General features: G+C 36.7%; 1 protein-coding gene across 7 annotated transcripts in view; it reads right to left on the reverse strand.

Annotated features, from left to right (window-relative positions):
* Positions 1 to 26854, reverse strand: part of FBXO38 (F-box protein 38) — a 53501-nt gene that overhangs the window by 15045 nt on the left and 11602 nt on the right. For 6 of the 7 annotated variants that reach the window (XM_057731653.1, XM_057731642.1, XM_057731698.1 and 3 more), the window contains 11 exons: positions 23255 to 23418; positions 22880 to 23045; positions 20341 to 20478; positions 19039 to 19176; positions 17368 to 17461; positions 16223 to 16353; positions 12399 to 12569; positions 10632 to 10774; positions 9509 to 9719; positions 2539 to 2658; positions 916 to 1095 (listed from right to left, as the gene is read on the reverse strand). In XM_057731653.1, coding sequence (XP_057587636.1) covers positions 916 to 1095; positions 2539 to 2658; positions 9509 to 9719; positions 10632 to 10774; positions 12399 to 12569; positions 16223 to 16353; positions 17368 to 17461; positions 19039 to 19176; positions 20341 to 20478; positions 22880 to 23045; positions 23255 to 23418 — 1656 coding nt within the window. Of the gene's footprint in view, positions 1 to 915; positions 1096 to 2538; positions 2659 to 9508; positions 9720 to 10631; positions 10775 to 12398; positions 12570 to 16222; positions 16354 to 17367; positions 17462 to 19038; positions 19177 to 20340; positions 20479 to 22879; positions 23046 to 23254; positions 23419 to 26335; positions 26464 to 26854 lie in introns of all 7 variants that reach the window. The other variant, XM_057731689.1, reaches the window with a different exon arrangement.

Here is a 26854-nt window from a genome sequence, read left to right on the forward strand (position 1 = left end):
GGCTGACAGAAGATCTGGTTTCTAAATTCAGAAACTAAACTTTCTAGAAAATATTAGATTAGTCAGCTGGTCACATTACTTTTCCTAAATTTCAGTGTCCATAAAAGCTCCTTTCAACCACAGTGTAAAGATATCTGAATTTCTTAAAAGAAATAAAAAAAGAATTGAGTAATCAGTCAGTGGTTAGTAAGTTATCCCAAGTCTAAAGAACTGAGCTTACCATACACAGAAGTGTATATATATTTTAGGTTCAGTGTTAAATGTATACAGATGTATACTAAACATTCAGATACACTAATAAGTAGAGTACAAAAGGAAAAATGAATGGACAATTTTTAAAAACTTCATCCTTTGCAGAAAGTGGTAAGCATATAGTTCTGAGAAACAGAAGGGAAGACAAGGAAAGAAGTATAAACCTAAAAGTTAAGAGAATTATAGTTTCTTGGTGAGGTAAATGGCAGAAGGTTGTTGACTGGATTTAAAGGGAGACAAGGGATTATAAGAACATACTTAAGGTGACTTCCTCAAGCACCAACATTCACTAAGTAAAACTGGACAGATTACCAACTGGGGAATGGTTATTTTTCACTACTCTGGATGACTCAGTTGTCATCTTTTATGTGAGGCACAGGCTAATCCCTGATACTGTGATGCCACAACTTCCTAAAGCCTCCACTCTGGGACTGACAATCCTCACATCTTTCTTCCCTGAGCACCAATTCCACAATCTTCTTGTTGTGCTGCACCTGCCCTCAATAGCACCACCCAGATTTTCCTCTCTTGCCTCCTGTCACATTTCATAAGGATATGTTAACTGCACCACAAGTTGTGGTGGGGACACAGTATATAAAGGCCAGTGTGTCCATTCTCATAGTGACTCTCACTAACAGGTCAGAGTAAGACATAGTCACTCACCTGATAATTCCCTGGACTGCACAGACTCTCCAGTTTTTTCTTCACGCTCAGAGAAACGCCGGGCACCATTCTTAGGAATCCAGACTTCTTGGAGTTCTAGACTGTCTTCCTCATCGTCACTCTCTGAGTCATGAATGGTAATTGGGGTTGGTTTTACTACACGCTGAAGACCACTGGGTCCTAAAACAAAGAGCACAGGCATAACAGTCACTTTTTGCCCAAGAAAGGGTCTCACTCAAAGTATTGTTCCCAGGGATCTGGGCTCACTGAGATGCTTTGGTTCTGTGCAGCCTCCCTGATCACTCATTTTAATAAGCATATACTTGGATGAGACACTGTGAAAACACTTTAATTCTAAAGCATTATGTAAACATTAAGTATGATTAACATACCACCCAACATTACTTCTCTAAAGGAAAATTAAAGTAGAAGAGCATATGGCATCTCCCTTCAGGATCTTCACTGTCTGAGTCACATATCCTAAAAATAATCAAAATAACAGTCATAATAATCACTTAAAAATAGGCTAGATATTTTCCGAATTTTGCAAATGTATGAAAGAAAGCAAAGCAAATGAAGATGAGCCTCTGACACAGATGGGACTGGTGAGAACGCTGGATTCCTTAACTAAGTATAGGTCTAATGCACTGGATGTCGCAGATATGTTCTTGAAAGGCTAGATGCATGTTACAGTTTGGTTATTTGATTATTTATATTTATGTAAAAAGTGTTTTATCTGCTTGGCATTACACATTGTAAACCTTCAGCTCTTACAACCCACTTTTCTCTGGCTGACAAGTAACTGATACCTGCTCCATCAATAAAATGTAAGCTCCGAGGAACCTTCCCTGTCTTTTTCCTGTCAAACTGTACATATGCCTGACACAAAATGGGCACTCAATAAATATTTGTTGAATAAGCGACTGCATCTGTAAGACACTTAAGACAAGGGTAAAGATATTTTCAATTCAAAGACAAGGTAGCATTTGAACAGACCAGGAGTGAGAAAACTTGAGTTCTCATCTCAATTTTGTCCTTTGATCAATGGCTGAGTGGTCTTGAGTAAATCATTCAAACTTTTGAAAGAATATTAGTTTCCCAATCTGTAAAGATGAAAGATTATATTAGGTAATCTTTATGCACTATATGACTCTATAGCCTGCCATAAGTGACCCAGTGACAAACTGAGACTAGATCTTGGTCTGTTTATTAAATCAAATCAACCTCTCCACTGCTCCTTCTCCCCACCAAAATGAAGGGAGAGGACAAGGAGAATATTTAATCAGGTTGTTTATTTTCCTATCTATAATTTGAGTGCTTTCTTTCTCCACACACACACATACACACACACACAAATATGCACATGTGTACACCAATATAGAAAGAGGAACTGCTGCCACAGTTACAAGAAAACCAAAAACAAACTTCAATAAGATATACATATGTACACACACAGCAAGAAGAACATCAAAGTATAAAACAAGCCTTGTCAAAAATAAACAGCATGTAACACATCATTAGCTGCAATGTCAAAAAAAAAAAATGACTCTCAGTGTTTTACTTTCTTCGTGAGAGTCAGGCTTTAGTTTTCAGAACCATGAATGTGGGAAGTCACATGCTTACCTGCCTGTTCCTCGTCAACGTCCACAGGAATAACTGCCTGACTGTGAGCTGGAGTCTCATGTCCACTCTCAGCCATCACTTCTCCATCTTCTTGCACCATGTCTTCCATCTCATTCAGTGCTTAAACAAAAATAATCACAGTCAAAGTAAACCCAGGAGATGTCTAAAGAAACCACAATGGCAGGCAAAACTGTGGCACTTCTGAGAAATGAACAGCCTCATGATCACTAGGCCCATTTTGAGAGAATATCATGTAACCGTGCTTCATTATATCCACATCAACAAGAAGTGTCCGATTCTACAGGAGGGGAGATAACAGATGGGAAAGGATCACTTGGTAGAGAAAGTCCATCATTTTAAGATGAAAGCAGGCAGAAAGGCACAGCTGAAAGAAGAAAGCACCTGTTCATTCCTGAAGATGTTATCATGGATGGCTATATGAGGCAACTGTCTCCCACTAAGCTATCTGCTTGACAGCAGCAGCCAGATAACGGAAGACCATATGATCATCTTGTAAGCAATTAGTCTTGTAGTATCTGCCAGCTAAATCAGGATGCATGGAGCAGGCAAGCTTAAATTGTGTGTTTCTTTTCCTTGCTCTCTAGAGACTCTGGCGTCATTTTTGGCTAATGTGTGGCAAAGATTATTAAACACAGTAAGTGCATTATTTAACATTTTAATATCTCGCAAATGTTTTATTTGCATCTAAGTCTTCATTAGGGTTATTAGTGCCTATCAGTGAATGGGAACGTTTGTATTTTTCCAAATGATAAGCACAGGGAACAATTTCAGACTGATAAGCTGTGATCAGTTTACTACATCTTCTTAAGATACAACGGTCACTTTTCTAAGAGGATCCTAAATAAAATACTTCCCGGCTTTGCCAGCTTTTTACAAGATTAAATCCAAATCCCTCAAGTCAGTATTCAAAGCACTCAACCCAGTACCCTCTTGCTACCTGCACCTAAGCTTGGGTGCCTGGTCTCAGTCTGAGTCAGGACAATACCAATACAGCCCTTTACATTTACAGTTCAGCCAGGACCCAGAGGGCAGCAGACTACGTCTACCCAGTGCACCACTCAATGCCTATGGGTCCTCAACATTACTGCTGTGAAATCAACCAACCATCTGAATGAAATGAATAAGCCAGTAAAGAAGAAAACAAGATCCTGTTCCTGAAAGAACTAAAGAATCTACTTAAGGAGACAAGACGAATTCATACAGTCAACAAAGAAACAAGGTAAAATGTAAGTAAGCCAGAAAGGTACCATTCAGATAAATGCCACTGGAATATACAACAGAGAAGTCTGAGATATGTTTAGCCTCCCATCCCAATATCTACACTTCACTGAGGACCAAAAAGAGGACTCACCTTGTCACGAAACATTGCATGATAAAAGCCAATCAATTTGTTTCTTTCATTCAATTCTCAAGAGCAATTATGAACAGTGGCTAGTAATTAATGTGTACATACTCTATGTCTGGCTCTATGCTAAATGCTCTTACATATGTCACAATATATCTTATAGCAATCTTACAAGGGTATTATTACTAGCTTCATTTCTGCAGTTGAGGAAACGGAGGCTTAGAAGGGTTAGTAATTTGCTAGGATTTGAAATGAGGTCCGTTTCCAGAGCCTGCTACAATATAGGGATGATGAGCAGATGGGAAATTTATAGTCCCTGTTCTCAGAGAATGCATACCTTCTAGCAGAAATAACAGACATACAGAAAGAATAAGGTCAGAATATACGCATTAAGTGCTAGAACAGTCCAAGTAAGGGGAACATGGACAAAAAAGCAGCAGTTAACTCTCCTGTTGGAAAGGGAAGGTTTTACTGAGATGGGGTGACATTTCATATATACCAGGAAGCATGTTACATTTTCCAGAGGGCAAGTGACAAAAAGAATAAGAGTTTGTGTTGAGATGAGAATATGAAAGAGAAAAGAAGGCTAAAAAGGTAGCCTGGGTCCCAGACTGTGAAAAGCTTAGGATTGCTTCTTATAGGCAGAGGGAACCACTAGAAGAGAAGTATGTTCTTATACCTATGTGATAAGGTTTTCCAAAGCTGTTGAGCAATTGCTTTTTAGGTTGCCACAATAACCTGTGGAAATATTTCATATAATACCCCAAAGTTATTTTAAACTTGACTTCTTCAATTGCATTCATTCATTGAATATTTATTTAGCACCTACTACAATGTGTTACTGTTCCTAGGTGCTAAGAAACAGTGGTGATATTCAATATCTCTATTCTCATGGAGCTTATTCTAGTTGGGGAAGGAAAAAAATTTTTTAATCAACAATAAAAACATCAGGAAATAATACCTTATGTAACAAAATTAAAAGAGGATGATATAACAGAGAATGAATTGATGACACAAAGTGGTAAGGTGATCAAAAGGTACAAATTTATAGTTATAAAATAAACATGTGTCATAGGAATATAACGTACAGCATGGTGACTATAGTTATTAATACTGTATTGCATATTTGAAAGTTGCTAAGAAAGCAGATCTTAAAATTTCTCATCACAAGAAAAAAACTTTGTAACTATGTATGGTGATGGATATTTACAAGACATCTTTATTGTGATCATTTTGCAACATGTACAAACACTGTCAATTATACCTTAATTGAAAGAAAAAAAAAGATTAAGGTGATAAGGAAAGACAGCTCTGAGATTAACACCTAAGCTAAGACCTAAATATCAAGAAGGAGCCAGCCATGCAAAGATGGAGGGAGGTATGTTCTATGAAGAAGCAGCAGTAAGTACAACAGTTGGTGCCAGCTTGGCACATTCAAGCATGGTGTGTGAGGTGGGGAGTAGCATAAGTGGGGAGTAGCATAAGGTGAGGACAAGCCAGATCATGTAACACTTTATGGCCCAAATCAAGAAACTGGATTTTTTTCTAAGGCAGGGGGTAGCTATTGGAAAGTTTTAAGAAAAGAAGTAACACTGTCTGGTGTATGCTTTTTAAAAACTGCCCTGGCTGCTCTAAGAACTTATTTTACTTTGAAAGCTGTTAAAACATTTAGGTAAAAGGTTTGATTCAATGAGGAAGGAAAACGTAGATGGACTGGGGAGATATTTTAGAGACAGTCAATAAGACTTGCTAAACGGCTTGATGTTAGGGAGAGCAGGTAGGTGGTGGCATAAAGCAAAGAAAGTATAATGTCTCAATAGATGTCTTTGGTAATTTAAATGAGATGATGGCACTTTTGGGCTAGGGAAGGTGCAAGGGATTCTTGGTTTTGATTTTTTTTGTTTCAAAATATTTTATCATTGGACAGTACATCTTTTTCAGAACAATTTTAACTTACAGAAACTATGTAAGCTACCTTTTAATCAAATATCAATGTTTATGAAATATTGTGTCCTGGTGAAATGTTATTTCAGTTGTAAAAAAAATCCTGTTACCAAATATAATCATTAACCTTAATGGATCTGAGCTATTTTTACAAATATATTAACTGGTCTCTTTTATATAAAACCTAGTTAGAAATTTACAGCCTTCATTAACCATTGTAAAATAAATGTCACTGCCTTTTAACAAAATAATTTTCATGCAACAATTTCTAGTATCAGAAATAACTATTTTGTGGTTGACAAGCATTTGCCCCCAAATACAAAACAAAATGAATCTACTCGGATTTTTTTTTTCACATTGTAGCCTGTCCTCAGACTTCAAAAACAAGAATTTTTCAGAAATCAGTGGTTTTCAACATATTTGGATCCTAAAATAACAGCATCAGCATCACCTGGGAACCTGTTACAAGTGCAAATTATCTGGCCCCACACGTACCTACTCACTTAGAACCTGAGGCAGAAGCCCAGCAACCTGTGTTTTAACAAGTCCTCCTGGTGATTCTGATGCACTCAAATTTGAGAATCACAGCCCAAAATAAACACTGCAGAGCAATTTCACTTAGTGGTTAATTTGTGGAGGTGGTGGTGAGGCAATGCACTGGCACCCCACTTTTAAAAGCAGTAAGTATGTGGCAGTTGTTTTAAATTCAGATAGAAAATTAGTTAAATGATGTATAGGCAAAACCATGCTTTGTGGTTATAATTACTTCAAAAGTAATTATATTAAAATAATTTGGCAAAATGATTTTGACACATGGTAATGTTATGTTAGGCGATGTGAATTGTTAGAATATATGAACATCTCTTTCTGTTTTACAGTGCCCAAAATGAAGGTAATGAACTTATATTTTTAGTTAACATAGCTAGCTCACAATAAAACATTCTAAACCTTAACACTTTTAGAAATGTCAATCTAAGAAAGATGATATCCTTAACCAAATTACAGAATTTGGGTAAATTAATACAGTACTCTATAAAACAATAAAAACATATTTTTGTTGGAGTCATCTATTACTTTAATGATAATGTTCACTGGAAAACCCCATACTTTATTTCAGTAGTTTATAAAGCAAAGACACTCAACTTATACAAATTAAATGGCTTTTAAAATTACACAATGCCCTTCTTTGATGGGGAATTACTTCATGCAAGCTGATTAAGTTAAATGCAACAGGGCAAAAGGGTGAGTGAATCTGCTTTATTCCATCACTGGTCCAAAAGCTCACACATGGAAAGTTTTAAAAGTCAACATTAAGGGAAGTCAACATGTGAATACCAATTTCAAACTGTAATAATATTTAAAATAGTTATGTTTGCACCTAACGAGTGGAAACATCAATGTTAGTCATGTCAACTAACATTAATTCCCAATGATCCCTTTCATCTTTAATCCCTGTACCACTCTTTATGTTTTTATCTATTAGTTGTTTCTCTTTCTTTTATTTGAATTCTTTCCACTTCTGATTTTGATCAACAGTCACATGGCCTTTCTCCAGGTCCTTTTTTTTCCTTTTGGCCACACCGTGTGGCTTGCAGGTCCCCAACCAGGGATCCAACGCAGGCCATGGCAGTGAAAGTGCCAAAACCTTAACCAATGGACCACCAGGGAATTCCCCGGTCAGTATTTAAAAGAATCAACCTGACATGTATGTAATAATAAATACACATAAACATATCACCAAGTTGGAAAGACCCATGGACCCTAATGGGTTTTTTGCCAATCTACACTTCTCTAAAATTCTGCCACCATCTTTAGTATTTTTAGGCTTCCTCTTGTTGAAGCTGTTGAATTCCTCAGTCTTGGCATTTATGTCACTAATTCCTTTGCTTCTCAGCATCTGAAGATAACATATTTGACAAATACCGTACCTCAAGTATTTGGTTTGTAGTCATGTCTCTCATCTATTGAAACAATTTCAAATATTAATAGATTTAAGTTTCATTGTTCTCTCTTAAATCAAATACAGTGTTCTTGCAAATGTTTTGGTTCCCGCTGCATCAATATAAGACTTCACAATGGGAGGCATCCTCCATTCTATACTGAGAAGCCAATGGCCATGTAACTTTCTAGTGGAGTCTATAATCTGTCCAGTACATCAACTTTAACCACAACTGGGTTCGTAGGATTTGGGGAGTTCTGCACTGCAGCTGCTGTAACAGTTTCCTATGGATGGTTAGTGTTCTCTGAAGTCCAGATCCTTATGATGGCATTTAAAGACAACAAGGCCAAGAAATGATACCTGACCTCACTCCCCCTCCTTCACCCCTAGCACCTGCTGGCTCTGCACTTTTGTTTTTGTACTTTAGAAGGAGAGATTTAGCCATAAGTTTGGAAACACCTAAGAGTAGAGTACTCATGTGGAAATTAAAAGTAGGAAGTTGGATATAACTGAAATTACTTTAAGAAACAGAAATATCAAAGCCAAAAATAAAGGTTTAGAATTCATTAGCATATAGTTGGTACTGAAGCCATGAGACTGAATGAGCTCATCTAGAGAAAATGTGTAGAGAGAAAAGGGGAGAGCAAGGACAAGAGCAGCAAATATCTCAGGAAGACAGAAGTGAACAACAGTGACAAATGCAGCTGAGATGGGATGTCAAAGAAGATGCAAGTGGAGAAATGACCACTAGCCTTTATAAGAGAGTCACTGGTGACTTTGCCAAGAGCCAAAATAGAGAGTTCTGTAGAGAAAATGTGAGGTAAGGAAGTGAAGACAATGCCTACAGATGATTCTTAGGTCAGGACCTGTGTACTCAGAGTGATCCTAAAAGAAATTAGGCTCTATACACAGAATACTTTCATTATGAAAGGAGTTAATAACATGGTACCCCACTTCTCATTAATTACTCCGCCCAAGAGAGAACAAGTGAAGGGGCAACAACCAAAAGGTGGCTAGAAGAGATTCCTTTTCCAGTTCTTAAGGGTCAACTGGGAAACTGGAAAATATGGTAAGGAAACGATTCCACTCCACTCTTACTCACCAGCACAGGGGCAGATGAAGCCTAATAACACACGGGCTGGCACACAGCAGGGAGTTCAGTCAGTATCAAAGAACTGGATGGATAGTGATATAAGTAAAATCCCGTAGGTCCTTATTAGCTCATGTACTTAATTTTCCGGGTGGTTTTGAAGACTTAATGATGAAAGGTATATGAAAGGTTTCCAACACAACATCTAGCACATGACTAGTATTCATTTTTCCAGTTCTTGGAACATCCAAAAATGATCTCCACATTCAAGTTCAATGTAACTATCTACTGGTCAGCGAGATGCTCTTTCACCCAAATCCTGACAGTTAAATCTCCATTGAGCCAGGCCTCTAAGGCTCACTGTACCCTAATACGCACGGCACCCGAGTCCTTCCCTTTCTGTAAGCACCCCAACAGATTCTATGGACAAGATGCATCACAAAGATAACTCTGAAACAAGCAAGCAGACAGGCAAACTCCATCCACCCCCTCACTTGCTTTGTTAGCAAGGTCTCCCAATGTGTAAAGTGACAAACTGAAATAGGAGGAGGAGGAAAGAGAAAAGAGCCAGCAAAATATGACCCAAAGTAAAAATCATTTCTTTCTGGAGCTCACAAAAGATCTGGGTTACCGTCGGCTGCAAACTGCTGCTCTCCCGGCTGCAGGTCTTGCCGGAAGTCGTTCTCCTCATCGGAGTCATCTGGATGACGGTGGTTGTTGTCGTGGATGTTGGCATTATTCTGGGCATTATTCTCATTGTCATTGTTGGAGTTCTGATTGCTAACAAGGGCCGAGGAAACCCCAATTCCTGTGCCTGCACTCAGACCAACCCGAGCACAGCCCTAAAGCAAGACGAAACCATGTGCTTATTAATTTGGGTTAGTATAGAACACTGCGTTTTTAATATTCCTTTATTTCATCTTTACATAGAATATTTATATGGCACTTTATGAAATACTTTCACATATTCATAAAGGACCTCATTTAAGGCCCACTTAATGCAAGAGAAGCAACACTTCAAGCAAGATAAAGCGTTAGTAGTCCTGATTTACAGCTGATAACACGCATAATGGGAAGGGATCTGCCCAACAGTGCACGATCAGTAAGTAGTACAGCTGGAATGTGAAACCCAGCAACCTGTCCTCAAACCCTGAGATTTCCTCACTATCACACAGCTTCAACAGTGGGAATATAACCATTAAGAAGTGACAAGAGAGAACATAATTTGTTGAAGCATTTTTATTATGATGAGAGTATGAAGCTTTATTTGTTAAGCAGTTTTAAAATAACATTTTGTACAACTGGGCAACCTCAGATTTCCACAGATATTATTTCCACAGATGACAGAAAAGGCAGCAGCAAAGTAAGACATTCCCAAAATAAGTTCCTAATCCTCACTTATATATTGGATTGCTAATTAGAGATTTAATCTTCCAACTAATTACTCTGAGTAATAATTTTTGCTTTAGCTCAAATTTCCACCTTTGCTCTTACCTTCACTTTATAAACCTGAGGGAGACAGCTTTTCCACTTACTTTTTCCTTTCCTTTCTCTAGAAACCCCTTAATACTCATTTACAAGAACAAGTGGCCATACATTATTATAACCTTTATGCCTTCCTTCACTGAGGTTGGCAGTAAAAAGTCAAATTGTAACACTGTAAAGGCATATTCCTGGGGAAAAAAATCACTCAGGTTGTTTTGTTTTTTTCTTCAGTATCAAAACAGACAAAAACGCTCTCAAATGTGACTTACTTTGGGTGGTTCACGAAACATCTGGTCCAGTGAAATAAACTCCAGGCTGGGCAACAATTCAATAAACTGGCCGAAGGAGTCCAGCTTCAAAGCATGGCAGCGCACTAAGTTGATATCAACCAATCGAGTCCATCTTGAGTGGTCTGTTGAAGAAATGACGTGGACAGAGAGAATTACAACTAACACTTTCTCCAGTAGGCATGAATTTTGCTGTAGGTCACAAAGACTTTTAAATCCTTTTTGAGTAAATTTTCTTTTATTTCATGATCTCTAACACTGGATGACTCTAAACTATGATGTTTCCTTACCTGATTTCACTCTCAGAACTAGATGGCTTGGAAATCATTAACTTGAAACTAAATCAGACTTTATTTAAAAACCTACATGCCTATTTAATAATAGGACACTAGTTAAAAGAAATGTTGGCATATTCCTTTAATAAAACATTATGCAGCTATTAAAAGAATGAAGAAGAACTGAATATGCTTGCTAATATGGAAAGCTCTCCAAAATATTCTTAGTGCAAAACACAAGCTACAGGACAATGTATATAGAGTAAGGTCCTTCCGTATATATAAATCATTTTCAAATGCTATACATGTATAGGCTGTAATATGCACAAAAGAACCGGTCCGGAAGAATATACAAGAAACCGTTGACAGTGGTTACCTTTGAGAAGAGCAGACTTTTCATTTTGTACCTTTCTGTACTGTTTGATACTGTTTATCAAGTGCAAGTATGACTTTTAGTTTTTAAGTGTTAACAGGAGTTCTGAGTGATGGGATTATAGGCCATTTTTTATTTTCTTCTTTATACTCTTCTGTATTTAAGAAAACAAACCAAAAACCCAATAAATGTTATTTTTTAAAAGCGATCTACGCCGGTTACAACCTAAAGTTTGTATTCCCCAATAACTTCTCGGTGCAGCTGGACAAGAGGTAGTAGAACTTCTGTTCTCATGGGTGAGACATGGCCATTCTAATGAGGGATCTCAGCAAAGGCCTGAGAGCCCCACAACAGGTCTGGAGATGGGTTTTGTAAGGAGCTGCAATATCTCTGTGCAGTGGCTCAGACAGCAGAGGAGACTGCTCTGTGGGTGTCAGTGAGGGGGCCTGGTTTGGTAAAAAGATGTCGAAATGAAAATTCTCTAGCTCTGAATTTATCTAAAGACTTGTGAATTTAGGTATGTAAGAGGGCCTTAAAAGAAATAAACAGCATTACTTTCTCAGGGAGGGAAATAAACTCCTCTAAAAAGGAAAAATATCAAGTGCAAAAGTCACACTTCTATACACAAGGGATCAGATAGGGAGGGGAGATCTGAAACAGCCTAGGATTTTAAGGCAATAGAAAATTTCACAAGTTAATGTTAATATATCACCTAACTCAATTCAAAATACATAGCCACCTTTGTCTGTTCAGATGATATGCCATTTGAAGGTAATACAGAGAAAACAATCATAATATCCCAGGCAACAATTCCTAACCTTAATTTTATGTGCCTGGCCCAAAGAAAAACACATAAGGATTAGTGCAACTGAATTTATAACTTTGGCAGTGCAAATTTCTAGGCAGAGAATTTCAGGAGTTCAAAGAGGCACTGAAAATATTTCTAACTCAGTTATCAAAGGTTCCCAGAACTTCTATGAACAATCCATATAAAACATCTACATTTTACATTAGGAATGTTAATTCATGCCACACACAGAAAACAAAGACACATATTATTTTGACATCAATAAAATATAGCCGTACTTAAGCATACAGTACCTGAGATCCAATTGTATGGGTTATGTAGATGGGGGCAATTATAAATTGCCAGATATTTGATACAGGAAAAAACTTCATTGACTGCCTTCATCCCTATATCAGTGATGATACCAGGATTTTCCACCACATCAGCCAAACCATACTTCACCAGATCTGCATTAGCCATTCTGCCTAGAAATTGATTTAAAAACAAAAAAAAGATTCTTAAGTGTCATGGAGTGTTGTCAACTCTTTATTTTAACATCCAGTACGATTAGTCTCTATGATCATCTGTCCATCATCAGGTTCAGGTACAATTTTAGGTAAGGTATTCTGTACGAATGATAGCTTTTATTTTGCAAAATAAAAATTTATGTTAAAAGTTAAGGGACAACTAGTAGCAAAAGATTATTTTCAATTGTTTAGAAAAGGGAAAAAGAACGCAAAGTCTTAAAGCAAAACAGGGATAAACTGTATTGGTTCACATTTATGAAGTTTTAGTTTTAGCTTTTAAAAAGAAAAATAAAATCTTAAAAATGTAACTCTGGGACTTCCCTGGTGGCGCACTGGTTAAGAATCCGCCTGCCAATGCAGGGGACAAGGGTTTGATCCTTGGTCTGGGAAGATTCCACATCCCGTGAAGCAACTAAGCCTGTGCACCACAACTACTGAGCCTGTGCTCTAGAGCCTGTGAGCCACAACTACTGAGCCCATGCACTGCAACTACTGAAGCCTGCGCTCCTAAAGCCTGTGCTCTGCAACAAGAGAAGCCACCGCAGTGAGAAGCCTGTGCACCGCAACGAAAAATACCCCCTGCTCGCCACAACTAGAGGAAGCCTGTGTGAAGCAACAAAGGCACAACACAGCCAATAAATAAATCTGGATTCATTTTTAGAACCATGGTATAGGTTAGTAAATATGTACCTAACTTCAGAAAATGGACTTTTAACTCACACATACACCCACTCTCTGCCCTTGGGCTTTAGTGCCTACTGGCTTGTCACAGAGTAAGGAGTGTGCTTAGTAAAAGAAGATACTCCATTCTAGATTATGCCGATAGAAATCACACCTTATCCCTTGCTTCCTATCATTATTCCCGCCACTCACCTGACCTTTACTCTACAGGATGGTCCACTTGACTACGAGCAATTTGAAGGAAAAGGGTACTCTGCCTTGTTAGTTTATAGTTACATTTTCAATGTCCAGCATAATACTGGGATATAGGAACCCAATAAATGTCTCTCACAGTCCTTGCAATCAACTGACACAAAGTACAAAGAAAATACTGTTGCTCTGGTAAAGCTGCCCTGTCCATTACTGGGATTTATACTTTAGGGACATGTTTAAAACAACCAATCTACTCCCAACTCTTCCAGTTTCACTTTCCATATAGTTCGTGGTCTCTCTCCTAGAGGTCCTGTTTTTTTATTTACTGGTATTTCTTAGAGATTTCACCTTAACCAATTCTTCATAATTTTGCTAAGTAATTTTCTTTAGTCTCTCGGTAAAAACGTCTTTCTTGCCATTTGGACTTAAAATTTGTTTTCTCCCTTATGATCAAGTAGATCTTGAACTGATCCCAGGTGAGGTGTTGTCAGCGTAAATGCTTCAGCCTAGCATGATAGCTCCACGTGTTACAGTCAATCCTTTGAGGCTTGTTTCTGTTCTTGCTCTTAGGGTCTCCTGATTGTCATACTCCCTCCCTCTTTTTTCTTCAGCCCAGAGGTCAGCTAAAAGTAAAAGCTATCATTTACTGAATGCTTTCTAAGTATAAGAGATTGTAATAACAAAAGTCTATGTTTTCTCATCTGTTAAATGGAGATAAGATCATTTCCCACTTTTTTACTGGGTGGTTCGAACCCAAGAAATAACTTGCCTCAGGTCCCATAATTAATAAAATTCCATCTCACTCCCTCTTTCCAAAGCCCCGGCACTAAAGACTACTCTATACTGGATCTGAATGAGCTTTACACCCCTATCACCTTCACATGAAGCTATAAAATCATGAATATATGGAAACAAAGAATCCCTCTCTAAGTATTCATCCTTGGATCACTTTTCTTATATTCCTAGTACAAAGCATCTAGTTTTCAGCACATCTGTCACTTTTACCATAAATGTATAGGGACAAAGATGATGTTTCTATTTATATTTTGCCAGAACCTCTGTAACAAAGAATTGGTGCAAGTTTTATCAGGAGCCAACCTACCTCCTGGAGAGATGCTTCAAAATCTAAACAGCTGAGAAGCAAGAGACTAAGTGAAAGAGTGTAAGCAGTGACCTCTCATTCCTCTCTACATAGTCTGTTAGACGCACCTGGCACCTACTCCCATACAGAGAATCCCAGACTGTCTTTGGAGTAATAGAGGAGAGTACATACACAGGAGAAATGGATGAACTGCAACAAACAGGAAGAAAAGAATGGCTTATAAAAAGATCAAAACTAAGAAACTATTGAATATGAAGGAGACTACGAAACAAGTTATGTTGAAAAATATGAGATAATGGTAGTCAAAATGCAAAGTGTTTTTCTATTGAAAATGTGTGTTGAGGGGAAAGAAACACTATAGGGAAATAGCTGGTTATAAAGATAATTCTCAAAGACATTCTTTCAGTTGACCTAAATGTGGCCATCATGAAAATACAAAATTTGTCATGTTTTTAGCTTTGGGCAAGAACAACAAAAAAAAAAGACTGTAGAAAAAAACACCAATTACCAAGCTAATAATTTGAAGTTACAACATAGATACTGTAGAAACAGAATGTTAGCAACTTCACTAAAAACCAGAAAAGCCTGATATCAAATACATTAATTTTATTTGAAATTACTATGCTAGTTTAGCATTTTAAAGCTATGTTGGTAAAAAGCTGATCTTTTTCAAAGCTATACAGATTAAAAATGATTCCTGTGTTAAAAAGCCTAGAAGATAGTGCTTTGATTTTTTTTAATCCTTCCTCTGTATTAATGAGAACTGTGACAAAGTCCAAACAAAACAAACAAACCCAACTATTATTGTGACATATATCAGAAATGAAAAAGGACAAACAACCGTCATATCGTTTGATCTGGACTAAGAAGAATTAAGCCTTTGTATGTTCTTCTACAATGCAAATTAGATGCCCCCTAAAAAATGCCATCTGATATGACAGTGAGAGTTTAAGAAAGACTTTTTACAAACTACATGAGTAAGAAACTAATTCTTGCAAAAATAAAAACATGCTTATGGTATAACTGTTTTTGCATGTCTGACTAATTTCACGTGGGAAAAATGTTTGAATAATGAATCGACATGCATTCAAACCCACAGGAATGAGTTCCCAATTGTAAATATATTCCAGAAAATGCTGTGAACAAGCCTTCCAACAGCAATCATCACTGAATGAATACTGACCATTATGTGCTCACACTATCTGGAAAATCCAGAACCCCCAGCAGGCTTATTATGGAAATAAAGAGCATGGGCAGGGAATGGGCCCTCATCTGAGGGGACCATCAAAAGCTTCAAGAAGTGTGGCAGATCAAATTCAATAAATGGAACCAAGAATGACATTCTGTGAAAAAAATGAAGCAGAATGGGAAAGAAACTTGGGGAGCAAAGTGGAGACAGTATCAAATGTAGATAAGGATCTTTTTTTGGTGTAGATAATCACTACATTTTCTATAATATGCTAAAATCAGAGGCAACATAGAAAAAAAAATCACGGACACTACATTTTTCAAGTGAGAGCACCTAAGATTCTAAGCTGTTTTATATTCAAGAAAATGGCACATCCCAATTCAGAGTTCACTTTGTCAAGTAAGTTCCTGATAACAACTGTAGGGGATTAAATGAGACAATTCTTACTCTGCAGCAAAAACTCATCTACATATCCCAGATGAAGGGTTTCAAACTGAGGGAACTCCAGCTCTGCCATCTTCAGGGCAGAAAAGACGCCATCTTTGGTTAGGGAAGGCTGGATCCGAACTTCATGTAACCTGTGAACAAAGAGATACATATAAGAGTAAAATGAAAGCCATCAGAATCAAAGGTTCTTCCTAATGTAAGGCTCTGAAAGAAGTTTATCTTACCAGAGTGTCAAATGCAAATAACATCCCCCCCTCCACTAAAAAATATCAGATGTTTCCTTTAAAAGAGTATTTTATAAAGTGTGGGCACATCTTATGTGTACACTGAAGTTATAGCAAATAACAATGAATTACACTATAATAATTTTATATCCTTTCTGGTACTTTCTTAAATCTGATTAAGTCAAGGCAAGAATCTGCATCTGGTATTTCTTTAACACCTTTTTAAGGCTAGTATTAAGTCCCATTTTAACAAAGAGTATACTTCTATAATAGGTAAAAATATCCACTCATTTAAACTTAGACACAGTTTTGTTTTATTTATATTCTTAATATTCTGTTGATGGAAAGTAAGAGTTTTGTTTTTTAATAAATTGAAAAATGGTTAATTCAAGTATTATAAAAGTAAAAGTAGAGGTAGATTTTTGATATGTAGGAAATAGTAAACGTGGCATAAAGTGATGTGAAGATAGGTTAAAAATATAAAGATATTAAAGGACAGGACTCTGAAAAAGCTGACTTAAAAACACTGATTTCTGAATAGCAAATATTACCACCAACTAACTAAAAGAATTTGGAAAATCGTCCGAATTTGAAATAATGGCTTCTGAGAGGGTTGCTGACACCAAAGCATCAATACTGACTTCTGTTGGACTCTTAGGCACTTCCAGATAATTGACTGCTTTTCTCTGATGAGACCATGCCCATTCAAAGCTTACTAGATCTGGAGTGCAGCTCAGCTGGTCATCACTTGTAACAGAAGACTCCCATAAGTGATAACCTACTGCTATTTAAATAACTCCTTTTTATTTTAAATCTGAAAAAGGCACAACAAAACTTCATACACATATTCTCACCCATTTTTATAAAATAGGAAAAAACATAATTCTAAGACAAAAGACATAATGTGAAGAGGAAACATACCTACGGGCAGCAGTGATGATGAGGTAACCAAGATCTACTTCAAGTGCATTTTTGCAAGCTCCCAAAACAATAGTGTGCAAATTTCTAAAGCCACCTAAAGAAGAAAAGGAACAAAAACAATAAGTATTCCATTTGACTACAGCACTTCCAGTAAAGCATTTATATACACTTTAGATGATTATTTGTTTAGGTGTAATCATTTTAGTGCTTATATATCATATTGTGGTTTTAATTTGCATTTCCCTAATGATTAGTGAAATTCATATTTTCATGTTTACTGGCCATTTAGATATCCCCTTTTGTGAAATCTTTTCTATTCAAAATGTTTTCCCATTTTTCCTACTGTGTTTTCTGACTTTTTCTTACTAATTTTAGGAGTTCTTTCTGGATACAAGTCCTTTGTCTGATAGCTGTATTGCAAATTGCTTCTCCCACTCCGTAACTTGGGTTTTTACTCTGACTTATGCCTTTTGATGAACAAAAAAAAAATCTTTATTTTAGCACAGTTTACCAATTTTTTTCTTTATGGTAAATGTTTTTTGGTATACAATTTAAGAAATCCTTGCCTACCAAAGATCAAGCAGACGTTCTCCTAAGTTTTCTTTTAAAAGCTTTATTTTCTACATTTGGATCTATGAATCATCTGGAATTAACTATTTTGAGGTACTCTGGCTCTTTAGGTAAAATATAAGACAGAGTCATTCCTAAACACTTATTAGGGAAGAAAAGTCTCTGCTGCTCTCTTAGGCCCTTTATGCAAACTCTTAGCTTTTGGTACCTCTCTCCAGGTCTTCTAATGAATGATTCTCACTGTGGTCTTCTTTTCCTTTCTAATTTTACCCTGTTAGCTATAGCCATGAAATAAAAATAAAAGTTGATCTTGAGGGAGTCTATATTCCCTTCACACAATGTAATGAAGTGCACTTGCACCAGACTTGATTAACTGAAAAAATGTTAAAAATATACTGCTTACTCTTATTTTAACAGTATTAATGATAATGTTTATTTGTTACCAATGGTACTCAATAATTTTCCATTTATATTTTGGATATTCGAAGTTACATGTTCTGTTCCCAGCTATTAATTATCTATATAGCTAAACTTCTTTGTCTTTTTGTTGCAATGAGGAGACAATTAACGTGGAGCACATTTTGCTACAGGTGATCATTTAAAGTATCATTATGAGAGCTAAAGAGTAAAATTAAAAGCCAACATCTGATGGATCTAATATCCAACTGATAAACATGAAAACATTTTATACACTACAAAGTATTAACCAATGTTAGATTAACATTACAAACGCCTAAGTTCTTTTGTAGAACTAAGTTGTCTAAGTTAAAAAATATCTCTTCCCAGCAAAAGGCACTAGGATATCTCCCTTAACACTTCTCAGAAAGACTGCAAATATGAGTTACTAACTAAGCAGTAAGTATTAATGAGCTAGGAAACATGCCTTATCACTACTATTTTGAGAATGTTTAACACTGCATAAAAAGGAAATGAATACTGGCCCACACTCATGGTTACTTATTCTTCATTAAATATGCTAGATAGAAAGTATGATTCCTAATAAGCATTTTCTAAAAGACTCAGAAGAGAAGCTAAATAAAAGTTTAATAAATTTTTTAAACTGATTTTTAAAATATTTAGTAACTAAAGGAAAATGAATACCTGATCTCCAACTGTCTTCAACTACGTGTTGGATAAGACCTCCAAGGAAAGGAACTCGAACCATTTCCAAATGTTCCAAGTTGCGGGCAGACGCTAAGCCTGTTACTAAAGGGACATATTTCAAGGAGTTTGTGGGTCCTAGAGAAAAACAATTTCATTGGAACAATGTAAATTGTCAAGACGATTTTTCAAATCAGCAACTGAAGTGAATAACTTATAAATTCTACGTCTGAAAGTGACAGCCAAGTGGCTGGCTCTCTGAAATTTATACGTCTCACTGGAAACAAAAGTATTAGTCTGTTACCACATACTTATTTAGCACAAGGATTTTTCAGTAACATTGGAGATTTAGTATTTGTTGTAAATTCCCTGAAGTTTTGATAGTTTTGAGCTTAAAATAACACTAAGTTGAAAATTTTATCCTTCACTCAAACCAATAGCTCAATGACTTAAACATCTCTCTGTGTGACCAGTACTGTATTAGGTGTTATGAAAGATCATAAAAGAGCTTGCAACTGACATGGACATAAAACTAACATGAATAATTATAAAAAGATAAAAAGGCAGAACATATCAAGCACAAAAATAAGATCTCATGTACTACATAAAAAAGAAAAAAAGAGAAGAAAGTAAGTTTGAAGAGGCAAAACTCAAAAGATGCATACAAGTAAAAAGGAGGAAGTAAGTGTAAACCTCAGGACAAGGAAACAATAGTGAGGAAAGACACTCAGGTGAAAGCTGGTATGGCTGTTTAGGAACAGTGAGTAGGCAGGCCTGACAATAAAAGGAGTACCTTGGAAAGGAGTCTGAAATAAGGATATCCTTATTTCCTTATCTGAAATAAGGATATCAAACCCTGATTATTATGAACTCTGAAGCAGAACAGTTCCCACTTGACATATTAGAGCAACAGAAATACTGAAGGTTTCAGAACAGAAAAGTAGTTATCATAAAAGCAGTGTCTTGTGCTTTAAGGTAGGTTAGGTCAGACAACTATTTACATGCAGGATAATCAGGAGACCAGAGACAAAGAAACAAAAATGTATTAAAACAATCCTATAAAAAGGGCCTATGAGAAATATGTAGAGACATTTTGACACTTTATTTTTTCTGCTAAGGGTCAAAGACAAATCATATGTCTACTGTCTTTAAAACAAAAAGTACATTTACCTTCATAAGGTAAGTTACAAACAAATAGTAATAGCATAATATAATTTTATTTACAAATGTAGCTATGGGGCTTGTTTCAGGACATTTTTAGAACAGTATATGCAAAATTCCACCACAACTATGTACCCTTACCTGCACAGTTCCTCATGACAAAAGTTCGTAAGCTGATGCAAAGAAAATCTTTGAATGGCTGTGGTTTAGTGAGTCTTACCCACTTCATATAAAGGTGTCTTAGCATTGGGATACAAGGAATTTCAGGAACATTCACCCCTAAAGCATATATACAAGAAAAGAAAAAACAAGAAAACCACTAAAAGACTGTATTCTGTATATAAGTTCAATAGTCTATTTTTCAAGTTCACAATATATCCTTCCTGGATATTTTCATCAGAAGAAATTACTTAATTAACGCCTATGAAGATACGCTGATTTAAAACAGACTTGTAAAGAACAATTTAAGCAAACAATAAACAGACTACTTTGTTTATTTCTTTAGAAAAGGTATATGGGAAGATGCGATTTAAAAAAGTATTTCTACATTTTATACACACAAGTTTTTCTCATAACTCTATAACTGTTCCAGAGTTATTAGGAATCATACCTACAGAGGACCATTTCTGGAAGAAAGGGGATGCAGAGTTGGGAGGATAAGTCAGGATATACGGAAGGAGATAGCACATGGGTAACTTGAAAATTCTTATGGTAGGAATCAGTCTGAGGAATCTGCCCAAGAGTCTAAACACTGTAGACTAGGGAACAGCCAAGAAGTAATACAATTCTCGGAGAGAAATCCAAGGACCCAGGGTGATGGCATTTAAAAAGCAGTAGCTGGCAAAACCAGTTTAATATAACTTTAACCTTGAATCAGTAGAAGCCCTGCTAGCAACAGCAACTAGAGAAAGCAAAATTGGGAGTACTTAAATTGTTGGCTCTTTGAAAGCTAAATTCTGCAGAATGCTCCTACTGTAAGAATTACTCCTCAAGCTGGTTCACGCAAAAAAGCATAGTTAGCTTTAGCATTGAATATGTATGCCTCAACAGTGTACTAATTGGGGATTGGTCCAAAGGAAAAAAAGCAGAGGAAGTGAAGTACAGATTGGCACCTCAAGATGCAAAACCCACAAAGGTACATTTAGCATCTACCATGATGGTGGCAGTTCTGATTAGGAAACCCATAGGTAGCAAGGGTGAGACAGATCCAGACAAGACAGTTATATTCTACACCCAATCCACATTTTATCCCAAATCCATTCTATAGACAAAGGATACAATTACCTGTCTTCCCCAGCATGTTCATTAATTTACTATACACATTTGTAACACCATCACAGTGTTAAACTGCTGAATTAATCAAATGAATTAATGCATTTCAACAAAATTTACTAAGTACTTATATTTGCAATGAACTGTGATAGGCATCATGGAAAATATAAAGATATAAAAACACAATCTCTGACTTTACAGAGCTTATATTATAAACTTTAGATATTATAGAATCCCTTTATTATCTAAAAATTCCAAATTCAAACCAGATATCCAAGTCCTTCATCAGAACCACTCCTCAATCTTGTAAATGAAGGGTTGCTGGAAAGTTTTGCTTTTCTCCCATAATTGCACATTTAAGTCTTGTTTAAGACCTACTCCTTATCATCCCTGTTGTTCTCCCTTCACCACCTGAGCCAGTTTCAGAAATATCCAGGTCTTCAGGACTGTCCCCAATACCTGGAGTAATGCTTGGAACACAGCAGATACTCAATATACGTATTTTAAATAAAATATTTAATACATATTAAAAGTCAGACTACAGTAACAGTAGTGCCCCCAAATTCCTTTCAGCAATCTAAGCCAAAGATGACATTAAATTTGAGAAAATATCTGTCCTTATCATTTACTTATGTTGAAATTATTAGGATAAAATTTCAGAGACTATTTAGATGGAGAATGCACACTGTGTAGGTTCCTTTGGAAAAGGACCACTCCCTCCCCATTACTCAGGGAAAAAGAGAAGTAGCAGAGTTTTCCATCGGCTCTGGGTTGAAGAAATAGGGGAATTTTCTGCTTGGAGAAGATACAAGTAAACTTAGAATTATCTAAGATTTTTTATTCTGTGATGTTCTAGAGCTAAGCATCTGAGATAATAATGTAGTCACTAGCTACATGTGGCTATTTGATAAATTAACATAAAATAAAATTCAAAAATTCAATTCCTCCATTTCATTGGCCACAGTGGGTACCATATGTTACAGTACAAATACAGGACATTTCCATCATTACAGAAAGTTATACTGGAGAACTCTCCTCTTGAGGGTAGAACTAGGAGCAAAAGGTGGATATCAGAGAACAAGGGCAGGATTCTGGCTCATTCAGAAAAACAAAAAACAAAAACACAAAAAACCCAACAACTTTCAAAACTACTCAAACTGTCTATTAAAACAGGATCAGATTGGTTGTGAAACAGTGGTTCTCTCATCTAACTGCTGGTTCCCCACCCCCCCACCCCCTGGGGCTCTTTAATGGGAAATCCAAATTTTTACACAAGTCTCACAAGCACTTCTTTTGCCATCATCAACCAGCAAAGCCATTTCTAAAATCCTCATTATTCCCTTTCAGTGACTATTCAGTTGTATGGCATTTCAAGGAGTCACAAGCAACCCAAGAAACATATACTCACCAACTAAATGTAAAGTTTGGATTTTGGCTCCTATAGGAATTTTCAGTTTATTTTCAGGAGGAATTGGAAATGCTCCATTACGATTACGAAATTTTCCCAAAATATGAACATGTGGCATGTATGTCCAAATGGATTCTACCAACTCCAAATGAGAAGTTTCCACACCCTACAAAATAATGCCGAAGCAAACACAAGAAAGCCTTTTACTTTAGCATCCAAAGCTTCTATTTCTGCATCCTAAGATGCTAAGTATACAATGAAACTTAAAAGTTCGTTATGGATGAGATTTGCATGTGACTGAACATACTCTATCATTCTTTTAATTTAATATTTCATCACTCAGTTGATGTCAAATGTTTAACCAGGTGCACTCACCACTAAGTTTGGGCATGCCTGCAAAGCTTCCAGAACTCCTGGAATGCTAAAAGCCTCATGGCCCCGTACCCTTCGCCTCTCAAGGTATCTAGGGTGAAGGCCATACAGCTGTTCGACATCTGGCATCTTCTTCAATAGTGTCAGAAAACTGGAATCTGTGAAGCCTAAGAAGTTCACAAGTATTTAGAGCCCAGTTCATCTTTCTGTTGGTCAACATTTATAGGCACCTGAAATTTTTATCAAAAGTTAAAACAATAAAAAGAGATACCTTTTTAAATTTTCATAAGGCTAACACTACAGTTGAACAAATGGTTAAACAGAAAATACTTCCCTTAGTAACAGAAGAAATGTGTCAGAAACACCACTTATCCTGAGTTGATGCTTTACAGTTAAAGCTTTTAATTTATTATTTTTGTTGTTGTTGCTGCTGCTGCTTTTAAGGCACAGAAATCTTCAACTAGGAACAACACACTTTAAACCCAGATAACTTGGACCTATATAACTGGTGGGTGAGGAAGGACAACCTATCTGGCCACCATCCTCCTCCCCCAAAGGTACACTCTGGTCCATAAAACCTCTAGACTCTATACAGCACACAACTAAAAAAATAAGTAAGATAGGATCCCCATCTTCAGGAAGCTCGCAGTTCTAACCCAAATCCCATCTCAAACTGGCTTCTCTTGGTTACCCATTTCCCAATAATTACTCTATCCTGTGTTTAATTATCATTCCCAGGACATTTTAGACAATTCATTCTTTTGAAAAAGATGGATGCAGTTAGCTAAGAGAACATAAACAATCCAAACTACGAGGATGCTGAGCTGACAGAAAGCTATTTATCTGGGAGGCCAGTTGTGCTCCGCAGTGGGAATCAACCAGATGGGAAGACAGAGATACAGGTTACTTCCACAGTACAAGTTGCTGGTGTGGTAAGTAAGGAGATAAGTCTCATAGGGATGATACTTTATTATCTTACTTTTTGTGTTTAATGGAAGCTGTTAGAAAGCCAACTGTCTACTCACTAATGATAAATAAAAATATTAATTTTCAAGAATAAAAATGAAGTCCCAAACCACTAAGTCTTACTACAGTTTTCAAAAGTTGTTCTACTTGCACAGGACTAGTCTAGATGCTATGTTAACTTCAGATTCACAAAAAATGAAGAATAACAAGGACCTCAGAGATTACCTGGTCTCTCTAATTATAATAATAGTTTTTATTGTTGTCTTGTACAGTAACTCTACCGACTAAGCCATTCAATGTGTTAATCATTTTACATACTACTCTCACAATCCAATGAAAAAGTTTGTCACCCTATTTAAAAATGTAAAAAGTGAACATGACCTTTGCCAATGTCCATCCTCTTTTGTTGTACATTACACGTTGCCTCTCACAAAAGAATGGGTAAAGTTCCACCTTCTTTACAGAGATTGTGTGACAGTCTAAGGAGATCACATATGTAAATCATAAAGTGCTATATAAAAACCTTACCTATATGACCCAGCAATCCCATTACTGGGCATATACCCGGAGAAAACCATAATCCAAAAAGAAACATGTATCACAATGTTCACTGCAGCACTATGTACAATAGCCAGGACACGGAAGCAATCTAGATGCACATCAACAGATGAATGCATAAAGAAGATGTTGCACATATATACAATGGAATATTACTCAGCCATAAAAAGGAATGAAACTGAGTTATCTATAGTGAGGTGGATGGACCGAGAGTCTGTCACACAGAGTGAAGTAAGCCAGAAAGAGAAAAACAAATACCGTATGCTAATGCATATATACGGAATCTAAGAAAATGGTACTGATGAACCCAGTGACATGGCAAGAATAAAGATGCAGATGTAGAAAACAGACTTGAGGACACAGGGTGGGGCTAAGGAGAAGCTGGGATGAAGTGAGAGAGTAGCACTGACATACATACACTACCAAGTGTAAAATAGATAGCTAGTGGGAGGCTGCCACATAACACAGGGAGATCAACTGGATGCTTGGTGATGACTCAGAGGGGTGGGGTAGGGAGGGTGGGGATATATGTATAAATACAGCTGATTCACTTTGTTGTACAGCAGAAACTGACACAACAGTGTAAAGCAATTATACTCCAATAAAAAGCTAAAACAAAAAACAAAAAAACCTTAGTTAGCATTATTATATAGAGAATCAGGGTAAAAACTCCAGAGACTAGATCAAGGTGGCATTAGCAAAGCAGGGTTAGTGAGCTCTTATTCTAGGTTAGAGACTGTTTGCTTTGACTCTCTTTTATATTTGTTGCAGCGACGGGAAATCTTAGGCTCACAGGTATTTATCACAGTCTAAAAGAAGCCAGCAGTGTGCAAACTCTTCTCTAATTTGATAAAAGGCAGAGATTTTAACTGTAAGATTGCACCACATGGGAGCTCTGCTATCCTGTCTCTTTATGCAGTACATTAATTCCATCTCCAAAATTCCTACTGGCCTAACCTCTGTTAAAGCAAATCTAATAAGAAATGACAGTCTTTTTCACATCGTCTTAATTTTTTCTCTCCTGCCATCTCTGCAATATGATGAGTCCTTTTCCCTTACGATAGTTTCTTTAAAGTATTTGAAGACAAATGTGGTTTGCCTCCCACCAAGCTACATTCTACCCTCAAGTCTTTGCAATGTCCTTCACAAAAAGATATAGTGATAACTCTGGCCAGCTGATAAGAGTTATCAGTTGACTGCTGACCCTCTTGAAAGGCTATGTAGCACCCCAAACTGTACAATATCTCAGTATTTCGAAGGCAGTCTGTTGTGTTCTACACAATAGAACAGAACAAGACAATCTCCTTGGCCCTTCACTTCTATTAAGCACCACCCTCCTACCCCCCACTTTGTCTAGCACCGCAGCTTGATCATATTTTCAAAATATCAGGATATGAATATTGTTGATGAAAGGTAGCTTAAAAAGACATTCAAAATTGCTAAACAACATTAAAATAAGTAATTAATGGATTGGCGTTAACTGAAAAGAAGCCTGATTAGCCCTTAATATTAATTCTTCCCTTTCAGGTGTGCTCTGCTTAACTAAAGTCATCAACTTACTTTTCTGGTGGTCTCTTTACCTGAGGTCCATTTGTTGTGGTTAGGCTACTAACTGTGAGTTCTTCACATGCAGGCCCAATACATTATTTGAGAAATCTCCAAGACCTAGTACAGGCCTTTTAAAAGTGCTAGAGAAATGAAAGTTCCAGAAGTGTAATTTCTGTGACCTACAACTAGAGCAGCTTTACAAAAATTGATGAATATTTGTTTAACCAGTGGGTGCATTTAAGGGGTACATGAAAACCTGCATCAAGGAAGAAAGGACACTTTGTCTAATGTGACAGACATATATTTAGTTAATCAAAGGCTCAATAAGTATTCTCCAATCATACATTTGTGAAATAGACTGATGTAGTTTCTTAAGGAGTAGGAAATGAAAACAGACCACTAAAACAGTAAAGCCTCAGGCAAAATGCACTTCATCAACCTAAAGCAACCTAAAAAATTTAGATAAAATCTTCCTCCCTAACTACAAGGTAGACTGCCTATCCCAAAGCAACAAGTAGCTTTTGATGGGAA

Source organism: Hippopotamus amphibius, chromosome 1 (assembly GCF_030028045.1).
Source record: "Hippopotamus amphibius kiboko isolate mHipAmp2 chromosome 1, mHipAmp2.hap2, whole genome shotgun sequence".
NCBI lineage: Eukaryota > Metazoa > Chordata > Mammalia > Artiodactyla > Hippopotamidae > Hippopotamus > Hippopotamus amphibius.